Here is a 12,083-nt window from a genome sequence, read left to right on the forward strand (position 1 = left end):
TCTACTAAATAGATAAGATTTTTCTAAATTTAATATTTGATGCTGATGATCTTTTGCCCAATATTAAAATGGAACATCAATGGTTACTTAAATTACATATCAAAAAGTTGAATAAAATATTGCATGAGTTCTACCAATTCACTTAATATTTCAGAAAGCTTTCCTATTTGAAAGAAAATATATGACATGAAGACACACTGATATCTGATGTGATATATAAAAAAGCATGTGAAAGAAATATTCTAATTCACTAATGAGTTAAATATGCAACACTTACTTAAAGCAGTTTGTGAAAATTGTTTATGTTTTTTGAACTTCTTTAAAAGAAAATTTCTTTGCTTTTTATTTTATATTTAGAAACCGTCCTGCTGGTTTGTCTATTACTCCTATAAATTCAAAATCATGTCCTACAGTAAATCCTAATTCAAGTGCAAGTTGTGTTAATACCAGTTCAAAGGTTGACACTGGACATAGTGACCCAATAATAGAAGTAAGTCTTTGTAAAATTTTGTGTGGAAAGAGGACACTTAAAAGCTTAATTTTTTTAGGAAACTTGATGCAAGCATGTTTTGTGTTATTTATTCTAGTTTTTAATATTTATTGAGTTGAATCTTTTCTTTTTAACGTTAGATATTGCATTGGATATAATCTAATAGCTATAGAAAAAACATGGATGTAAGCAATCGAAAAATAATTGTGGAATATGATGAGTATGGTGCTAAAAAGATATTAAAATAAATATAAATCAATAGAAAGAAGGAAATATGCAATTATTGTTATTATTTTATTGATAATGGCTTGATCTAGTTTACCTGTCCATTTACCCGAGGTCAGGTGCATCCTCATCATTATTAAAAGTAAAAAAGCAATGCTGGTGTCAGTATCCCAAATAACTTGATCAGGGAATGTAAAGCGATGCAACAAGAATAGCATAAACCAGAATGCAAGCATCTTGTCCGTGGCATGTATACTACTTGTTGGGATTTTTTCTACCCAGCAATGATGTTCATTCACAGATCGGCAAGACCACCAGATGGCACAGCTAACAAGGAAAAATTGAATGTCCCAATTCTTCTCTTTTGTCTTTTTTACGTGTCTTAAAAATATTAGCTAAAAAACTACTGTAATCTAAAGTTTGAGGTTGCTAGGTTTAGTTTCTTGAGTTTATTTTAATCTAAAATATTATAGGAACCTTAAAAATCCTAAACATCCCCTGAAAAATCCCAGGAAAATCTATGGCGGAAAAAGGAATGAAGAGAATATAAAAAAGGAGCTAAATATAGCTAAATACTAAAATTGCCATTAGAGTTAAGACAGCAGGCCCAGCATTTCCAAATTTTCCAGGTTTTTCTTTACAAATCAATTAAAATAACCATTGTTGGAACATTCCTTATATAATCAACAAATTTTTAAAACTTTTCTTTCGGCACCATTTTAAAAGTTTGGTGGTATTTGGAAGGCAATATGTGTCAATATTCTGTACTCCCAAACTGTTACATTTTTTCTTGGGAAATTTTTTTGAAAAATGGAATGAACTTTTCCCCCTAATGGCGTCCTCCTAAAAAGTCTTGGAGGATACACTCGGGAAAACTCTCCCCTTCCCTTTTAATGTTTCCATTATGTTTTTAAAATTTCAGTGTCAAAAAATTCCAGTGGAGAGTCGCCGGATTCCTAGTAGTAACGAAATGTAGTTTAAAATTGGGTCGAGTATACTTCAGTTTTTAAATGCTTCCAACTGAGATCACTGAGCCTCCTACTCTCTCAAATGTGACCAAAGATAGTTTTGCGTTTTGTAATAGTTTAAACTTGAAACATTTTCATTGAAAGCTCCCGATGCTTCCCTGTTCGATTAGTTTTACCATGTGTAGCCTAAAATTGCATTTTTTAAATTCCCATTTCGGAGAATTTCTGAGAAGAGCTCCCGACATTCTATTCCAAACAAAGATACACTAAAACGAACTTCAGTTTTGAGAGAAAAAAAAAGTTAAGAAAACAAAATCGTGGGGAACCCCTTCTTTACACACTCCTCTACCTATATAGATCAACTAATTTTTAAAAAAATTCGGGGGGATTTACCTGATTCTTCCCTTTCCTCGTGTCTTTCCTATGTTGTTAGTATAGAAGCTGAAACATGTGCCTTTTCAGATCTATAACCATTGATATCCTTTTTCAAGGCACATAAAAATGTGTCAGTGTTAGCTTTATCTTACGTTTCACAAAGAAAATAGAAACTATAGCTGTAATATAATGTCTTTGCTCAACTCGAAAGAATCGAGATGCGGTACTGTTTCATTTAACTTTTTTAATTTACAGAGGTGGGCCAAAATATTCTTTTGCCGACCTCGCCAAAGTCAGCCAGTCCGCACCTGGGGGTGCTCCTAACGTTTAAAAGCAATTATTTTAAAACTATCATTGATAAGGTTATATAAGAGAAAAGGGTAGGAAGGGGGGGGGGCAGAAACCATTAGAAAGTTAAGTCTCAATGACACCATTTGAACGTATTTTTGGCCAAGTGTGGGAAAAGAGGACAATTAAGCTGTTCTTCTCCTGAAATGTTTGAAAATTGTTATCCTAAAAATTAATTTTAAATAATTTTTGGTGACACTATTGATGTGCGTAGGGATTGGAGTTTCTCCTCAATGAAGGGGCAGTCGCCCCTTCCTGCCACAGCTACACTCAGGCTGTCTGAGGGATGCACTGAACACATGCATATGTACCAGGGACAGTGGTTGGAAAAATTGCATTTTTTTTTTTTTTTTTTTTTGTAGCAAACTACAACTATTTTGTTAAAAATGTAGTGAATTACAACCGCAACTATTTGTTTTTTTTAATGTGGCCACTACAAACTAGTTTTGAAATGTAGTTGCTACTTCGCTACTTTTCAAAAAATAAGTAAATAAAACGTATACACACTAATGCGTCTCACGAAAAATGAAAGTCTATTTTTCATGTCATATACCCTTTTATGTTTCCTTTTATGTCAAAAGAATTGTGAATTTTTTTTAATATAATTTGAACAATGGTAACACGTGCCGACTTGTGTCTGAAAGTGTAAACCAGCACTTGTATGCTAGGGCAAAATAAAAAAAATACTTTTTTTTAGGAACATGAAATTTTTGTTGATAAAACTCTACTCCCCCTATACCCCACACCCCACATGTAAAACATAACATGAATTCAAATTAAAAAAACATTTACATATCCCACACTTGGCCTAAAATTTATAAATTTCTTCAAAAAAAGATTTATTTCTTTTAAAAAATATCTTTTAAAAAATTACTTATAAATTTAAATAAAATATCAAGTTCAAAAAGTATTAGCAAACACATTTTGAGATCAACATTTGCAAATGAATAACAAAAAAACAATATATTTAAAATGAAAAATTTAACTTAACCTTGAAAAGATCCATATCTTTGAGTACTATGTGAAAGATTTAAATATTTCGGGAGAGCAAAAGTCTCCTTTTAATGCTAATTACCTACTTTACTGTTTATATATTTCAACTTGATGATTTCGTAAAATTTACCTTACATTTTTAAAAATATGTATTGGAAAAAAAATGCATTTTTTGAAGAAAATTATAAATCTTATGCCAAGTGTGGGATACCTAAATGTTGTTTTAGTTTGAATAAATGTTTTTGTGGTGCATGTGGGGTAAAGAAGCAACTTTTATCAACAGAAATTTCGAATTTCTAAACAATGTTTTTCTTTTTAAGGGGATATCACACGAGAGAAATTACGGTACATCGCAACTGCAATAGGAACCGTCAACGCTATCTGGAACTGGTTTTTCTGAAGTTGCCTACAGGGTTGCCGCCGGTTGCGCGGACGGTTGCTCGATTTGTTCACAACGGAGGCTACCATTTTTTAGTTTACATCCATGTGCTTGCGCTTATTCATTGCTTTTTGTCAATTCCGAATTTGGTTGTCACACTGCGTCGCTTTAATTTGACACTTATGGATGAAATTAGTAATCAAATACTTAATGCAGCTCTTGCAGCTTTAATTCTATGTGGGTTTGTGAAAAGATGGCAAAAAAAAAAAAAGGGAAATGATCAAGGCAATGATTTCAGAGCTAGAGCATCAATTATTATTTCATGCAGTCTCCATAGCTCCTCCTGTTAAATTCATATTTGATTTTTAACATTAATTTGTAGAACTTATGGTGAAAATTTCAGAAAAACAGAAAACTTTTATTACTATTAATTGAATGTTTAATTTAAAGTGATAATCTACATTTAAAGAAGACATACAGAATATATGACTTCTCTAGGCTTATTTTTTCCCATAACTACTAAATTAAAACATAATTTTAGATAGGAATTATTAGTCACTTATTGACAGGTAAGAAAAAATTTTAATTCTAACAAATTATACCTAAATTCATAGCTAAAAACAAACATGAAAAATTAAAAAAAAAAAAAAGCCAGCAAACTGTGATCAATAGGCCTTTCATAGTTATTTTTTTAAACTTCGAGTTCATAAATATATTGGAGATGTGCTAACACTTTAACCTACACAAATATAACGCCACTAGATACATATTGCACACAGGAAAATCAGTGGCCGAGTTTATTTAAAAAGTTCCAGACATTTAAAAATAAAATGACGCTTTAAAAAAATGTAATGAAACGATGAAGCGCAAAAAAGCCAGTATTATTTAATGTACAATTTTGAAACTTTTTAAAAACATTCTTTTAGTCGATTAATAAAATCATTAAATTTTCAGTTAAATGTGCTACGCGTAAATAACTGGGATTGCAGACTGAACTTTCATAATTTGAGCTGCAATTAAATATTTTGCTCTGTGAATGGCATTTCATCATTTGACGTCATACGACATAAATGTAAACAATGAAAGCACAATGATTTAAGTAATTTTTCAAAAATATTAAACAAAAACAAATTATTTAAAAAATGGTCAGATCCTATGTTTTTAAGCATGCTCTTTCAGAAATTTTTTTTTTTTAAATTTTGGAAACAACCCCATTGTAAAATTTGTGCAAAACAATTTTCAAAAACCCAATGAAACGAAAAGCACCAATATAAGTTAAGAAATACATAAAATTCGCACTGATGTTAACTAACATATAAGTAGCAATTTAAATTCAAAATCAGATGCAAAACCAAAGGTTAAATGTCGCTCATCCATTTTTTAAAGTGTAACTGAAAATTTTTGAAACATAAAATAAATAGAATAATAAAAAAATTTTGAAAAAAAAAAAAAAAAAAAATAGAACCAACTTCAAAATTGCTCTAAAAAGTGAAAAATAATTTTATTATTTAAACACCATCGATAATACTTTTAAACATAATTTTTGAAGTTGGTGCAAAAACGATCGATAAAATCATTCGCAGCCATAACTCAACTACAAGTATAAATTTAACCAGGTCCAGTTTCTTCACTACCACATGCATTACGCATTGATGACAGCATATTATTTGAGTAACGATATAAATGTTTTGTTCCTAACTTTGGATGATTTTTTGATAAAAATATGAACGAAGCATGGTTACAATGGATTTTACTTTTTGTTTTTGCGCCAACTTCAAAAATTATGTTTAAAAGTATTATCGATGGTGTTTAAAGAATAAAATTATTTTTCTCTTTTTAGAGCAATTTTGAAGTCGGTTCTATTTTTTTTTCAAAATTTTTTTATTTCATTCTTTTTAGTGTAAATGTAGATATTTCAGTAAAAGTAAGAAGTTGCCTAGTAAGAAGTTCAGCTCTATATCACTGTATTGCTTTAGAAAAGCCTTTATTCAAAATTATCATTACAATTACTATTAATGTTACTGTTATATGGCACCAAACTTTTATAACAATGAGTTTCATATTGTCGCATAGATGAAGATAGCGAAGACAATGTGAAAGCCAAATGAAGCGAATACTCATTAGTCTCAACTCGAGATCTTAATTCAGAACCACGAATGAACGTTACATCTCCTTATATACAACTTGAGAAAGTGCTGGAACTTTCCAGACTTGGAAAGATACAGAAATTAATAGAACATTCGAGAAAATACGGGAAACAGTAGAAACGAAATTTTAGTAAAATTCACTTTGTCCTAGTCGGGATTTGAACCCGGGTCGCTCGTGTAGGAGGCAAGAATTCTACCACTGAGCCACCGTTATCCATGAATGAAAAGTACGAACTTCGCTGCAATATCATTTAATAGGGAAATTGCATAAAATTTACTGTTTTTTGCCCATAACTTTTTTTCTAAAGAGCAAATATGGTCAAACAAAGTAATGGGACCTAAGTTGAGCCATCCCCTATCCATTAAAAAAAGAATCATCAAAATCGGTTCACTAGGTGAGACGTTATGAGTGGACAAGCAAAAAAAAAAACATACATACGGTATGAACTGATAACCGCCTCCTTTTTGAAGTCGGTTAAAAAGGAATTCACTCATTTCTGTCACCATAATTGCAAAAGTATTTTCCAGTGACGCTGCCTGACATCACGAAATCCCTGCGCCCAGATTGGTTCCTTCGTAACTTGCCCAGAATTAAAGGCAATTTTTTTCTAGCGGAGGAAAAAAATTGCCCCTATACGAGCAACTGCAACTTTCCATAGCACACGAGAATTTTGGAGCGATCGTTTGTGGAAGTGAGTAGAAAAACCGGTTCCAGATAGCGTTACGGTTCCTATTGCGGTTGCGATGTCTGGTAATTTCTCTCGTGTGATATCCCCTTTATATATATACAACCTAGCATTACAAGTGCTGGTTCAGTTTCTGACAGAAGTCGACACTGACTGCCGTTGTTCAAACTACATGAAACTTTTTTTACAATTGTTTTGACTTAAAAGGGAAAATATAAGAAGTTGTGCGACATGAAAAATCAACTTTTTTTTGGGGGGGAGGGGGCAGCCTAATACACACTTACACGACGTAAGAGGATTGAACGAAAAAAGGTTTAGTTTAATAAATTAGCTCATCTGTCTATGGATATGACTAAGAATTAGCTATTATTTCTTTTTTCTTTTTTTAATGCAAAATGTCCATTACCACACTAATATAACACTGTAATGCTTGCATTTATAATAGACCAGCCAGGGCAACTCACTATTTCTATAAAATTTACAGTAGCTTCTTTATTTGATGAATACTGTAAAAGCACTTGTTTTTGCGAACTTTAATTTTCGCGTTTGTTACATGCTCATTGTAATCACAAAAATTTAAGCCTGGCGAGATATTTTTGTGTTTCAACTTTTCATCTGTTCATATGAAATTCACGAAATTTTCAACTAGCAAAATCACTGCACACGATCCCTTAAGTGCCTGCTTGGCACAGGCGTTCTGAGACAGTAAGAACGAGATTCGTTTTTTTTTTTTGAAAAGTATTGGTTTTCAAGAACGCATACCTAAAAAAACCACTGGAAATGCGACATATATGCATAAAAACAATTTCACAACAAATTTAGTTAACTTTCACTTTTATTCGGAAACAAATTTTTCCTGCCGTGTCCGAGATATAATCGAAAACCACAAAATTTGGCTCCCCCTTCCCTCCTTTTAATTCCCCCCCTAGGGTCGGGGACTTTCATTATCTTTACTTATTAATTACTTCTTACAAACCTCTTACTGAGGAAGTGCTGGCTTTCTGCTCTTCCATTCGTTAAACAATGTCATGGGTATGGAGCTAATTCAAACTGCATATACGTAGTTCTGCAAATCTCTGTCCAATTTCTTGGTAAGGGGCTGTGCATAAATAATGTCAAACTTTTTTCCAACATCTTAACCCCCTCTCCCACCCCCCTTTTCACAAAGTTTGTTTTACAAGCTACTTTTCATAAACATATTTGTATATAGAATGCTTGGGTTTATCAATAGATCTATTTTAAACAAATCTAAGAAGGTTCTTTTGCTTTTATATAGGAGTTTAGTAAGACCCCATTTGGAGAATGCTGTGCAGTTTTGATCGCCTTATCTGAGGAAAGATATTTGTGTGTTGGAAAGGGTTCAAAGAAGGGTAACTAGACTAGTAAGGGGAATTTCAGATTTAGGATATGATACTAGACTTAATGGGCTTAATATGTATAGCCTGGAGCAAAGGAGGATCAGAGGAGACATGATTCAGTTGTTTAAATTTATCAAAATGAATGATGTTAATGGATTGAATTTTTGCACCGAAAGCTGGACGAGGGGGTCATTGTTTTAAGCTATTCAAACCTCAGGCCAACCTGGAAATAAGGAAAAACGACTACTTTAGTAGGGTTGTGGGCACTTGGAACAGCTTACCGGAAGAGGTGGTAATGAGCAAGGAATAGATAGCTTTAAGAGGGCCATTGATCTTCATTGGGGATTAATAAATTGACTAGGACCAGCCTAACTGGACCAAGAACCTGTTGCTACTCATCACATTTGTATTTGTATTAAAAAATGCTTTATGTCACACTTCTTACTCTTTCCTTTCCCCTTGTCACAATTTCACAACCCCCTCCCTCCTTAAACATCAAATGTTTTGTCGTAATCCAAATGCTTCTTTATTGTCCATCAGGATTGTCGAATTCATCGAGGAAAGAGCAAGTGCACGATCCTTTTAAGTCAGTTTGAAGTTTGTAAATGGCAAGTGTTCCATGTTTTGTTAGAAAGTGCTTGTTTAAAATTCTGTAACTTTTGATTGGTTGAATAAAATATGACAAAATAGCATATCAAATAGAAGGAAACGTAAAGCTCTACAACTTGGTCATTGACAATTTTAAAGAATACTGATCCTGCAAATCACTAGGAGCAAATGTATGACAAAAAGAGAATTTTTTCAAAAATCATCTTTTTTTCATAACATATACCCAGAAAATTATTGGAAATTTGACAAATATGTGTAGAAACAGTTTTGTAGGAAGTTAATTTAGCTTGAAATTTTATTTTAAACTCATTTTTCCTACTGTTTCCAACATTTTCTCGAAAAACCCAAACTTTTCTTCCCTCCTCCCTCCCACCTTTAGCTCACCTCCTAGGGATGGGGACTTTTAGTATGTTTACTTGCTAACTACCCCTAACAATATTCTGAAATCAAAAATTATCACATTATCCATGCACACTACACCCCTGTTTTGAGCACTCATTGACTGTACTACAGTTGCACTCCTGAATTTTGAGTCAATGAGAACAATTTCAGATTCTGAGGCTAAGTTAATAGCAATGCATTCAAACCTCATAAATGTGAAACTCACAAAACCATGATAATTATTTCTTCTGAACCAGATTTCATCTTATCCGATAAATCATTGAGTTTTCTATATATATAAAGGTGACAGTGTTTCTTTGTTTGTACCTGATGGCTAGAAGCCCCTATAGCACCTACAGCCCTGAAACTTGGCACAAAATTCGAACGTACCCCGTGGGTCTGCACCTTGAAGCCTGAATTCTAAATTTCGAATTAGTTTTTTTCTAATTAATTAAGCTAAAAATTCACATGTTTTGCCAAATGGGTAGTTAAACCCCCCCCCCCCCCCACCCCCTAACATTATATATCGTTGAAAAGGGATTTTTTTCTGAACAAGAAGGTGTTTGTTCCATTTCTCTCACTTAATTAGAACTGGAAATATAAGCGATTCTAATTGAGCCAATTTTCAAGGCTTCTCTTTCGATAAAAAGCTATAACACTAGGTCCATTTTTCCAGACAATTTTCAACTATAACACTAGGTTCATTTTCGAGACAATTTTTCAGTTACTTTCTTTTTAAACATTTTGGAGGAAGTTGCCTTTGTTGCTTATGAATATTTTACTGTTATTACTTTATTTTAAATTCATTGTGTGTATGTTAGTTGATTTTCCTTTTAATTAGAAAGTCTTTTTTTGAATTTGGTGATGAATTATGGAGTTTTTTAAATTTGAAAGCTACTGAAGAACAGGGAAACGTTCAGGGCCTCTCTGGAAATTTTACAATGCTGAAGTTTCAAAAACGCAATTGTAGGCTATCTTTGACAGCATAAGTTTCCAAATGTTTCCAAAAAATGTTGGGAAGTCAGATGGTTTTTCCGTCTTTTTTTGAAAATGACATTCTAAAAAATGCGAATTCAGCTGTTGTGTGATGAACAATGTTATGAGAGAGAGTTTGGAGGGGGATTTCCCACCTGGAATCTTTTTCGAAACTGTTGCTCATTTTAATCTCTTCACTACTGAGAAGAAAAAGGATTTGCAGTCTTCTATCAGAAATTTCTAAAAAATGAATTTGGAGCCAACCTGTGATGAAGTTAGGTGATTTCGTGGACATCTGGGGTCCCTATCTTAGAATTTTTCTGAAGTTGAAGTTTAAAAAACTCAACTTGAAGCTATTTTTAGAGACATTGGATGAAATAGGGATTTTAAAGTTCAAAGTTAATGTCCTAAATACACACTTTAGACTATCTTTAATCATTATACAGGAAGGGTCGGAGCTTGACTGCCTTCAAGAATTTGTTGGTATTGAAGTTATAAAAACTCAAAAATCAATATTAGGCTAAAATATGAGATGTGAGGGGATGGGGTGGGCATTATCCCTTGGAAATGTTTTGAGATCAAATTTGGATGATTCACTTTTTCAAATAGAGATAGAAATGTGAAAGGCTTTGCCTAGAGATCATTTTACGAATTAAAAACATTTCCTTAAAATGAATGACTAAATGTGAACCTCATTGTATAAAGGAATTAGTTGATGTAATGTAGTAGTACAAGCAATTATTATTCGAGCTGTGAGTAATTTTTTTCATAAAATGAACATAAAATTAATTCTGTCTTAGTGAAAATTTTGTAGTCAATGACACATCAAAGCAATTGAAATGGATAATGCTATCCTGAAAACAAGCAAGAAATCGCCCACCATTTGAGATCTCTCCTTTTACTTTTGTTGTCACTTTCCTTTAAAAAAAAGTTTTTTTTTTTTTTTTTGATATGGTGGTTTCCTAAGAACAAAAAATAAAGTGGTAGCTTCAACATAAAAAGAAAGGTTATGAAATTTATTTTTTCCTCCGTAATGCTAGTTAACCTTAACGGCAAAAAGAAAAAAAAAAACATGGTCCCTTGACTTGACACTACTACCTCCCTCAGTCTGTAACTTCAGACGAAGGAAGAGAAAAAACTAACTATAGTGCTGAGATGTCCACAAGAAAAACACATGTTTTCTATTAGAGTAATTTTATTGTCATAGTCGTACTAAAACCTTACAATTCGAAGACCTTTTTTTTCTGTTTTGCTTGCAGTAATAGATCAAATGCATGATTTCCTTATTGGGAAAATGCGTTAAATTTTTTCGTTTAAGAGGTGTGGAATTGCCGCCCCCCAAAAAATGCCGCCTGCAGTCTTGAATTTTATTGAAACTTGGCATGGTTACTTTTTTTGTGTATTTAAGAAAGTGTAAAAATATATATGGTGAATCTGAAATGGTTTAAGCTTTACAGCCTGTTAAAAGTTTTGAGATTTCATGATTAAATGAGGCAGCTGTAAGTTGTTCTTTTGATTCCAAAATCATATTGGGAGGTTTTTAAAAACAAATTTTGGATTCCAATGCAAGGAAAAAGATAACAAATCCTTTTTTTTTTTTTCAATTCTTACTATGAAAAGTATGTTCTACCACGTAAAGAAATTTTAGATTTTTCTCTCTGTTGCATTCATGGCTTCTAGGTTCTAATTTGATGTGGTTTTGGATATCATCCTTTTTACGCATTTTTTTTTTTGGATTTCCTCCTTTTTGCTCTCTGACCACTCCCATCCCTGATAGTAGAAAAATGAGCCGGATAGGCCAGATACCGGATGTCTACCGTGTATCCGGTGCATCCCTAGTTATAATTAGATAATTCTGTGAATATTGTTAGATAAGTGATACATGAAGAAATTTAAGTACTAACAATGCTTGGTCTCAGATGGGAAGTTGTTAACAATGCTTAGCAAAATTTCAATTGAATTTTGTGTGAAAGGCTTATATTTTCTCCGAGAAACTACTAGAACGATGTTACGGTGCATTCCAGCACCAAATCAGCAGTATTATGTATGTGTGTGTAATAGTATGAGACAAAATATTTTATAATGTTTGGAAATTGGAGAAAATGTCAGAGAATATTATCTGGCCATTCTGAAAATGTTAGAGCTGCAT

The 12,083-nt window shown here is 32.6% G+C and overlaps 1 protein-coding gene across 1 annotated transcript in view; it reads left to right on the top strand.

Annotated features, from left to right (window-relative positions):
* LOC129224812 (sentrin-specific protease 6-like) overlaps positions 1–12,083 on the top strand; it is a 104,596-nt gene that overhangs the window by 29,004 nt on the left and 63,509 nt on the right. The window contains exon 6 of the mRNA XM_054859361.1: positions 358–490. Within this exon, the coding sequence (XP_054715336.1) occupies positions 358–490 (133 nt within the window). The remainder of the gene's footprint in view (positions 1–357; positions 491–12,083) is intronic.

Source organism: Uloborus diversus, chromosome 6, assembly GCF_026930045.1.
Source record: "Uloborus diversus isolate 005 chromosome 6, Udiv.v.3.1, whole genome shotgun sequence".
Lineage (NCBI taxonomy): Eukaryota > Metazoa > Arthropoda > Arachnida > Araneae > Uloboridae > Uloborus > Uloborus diversus.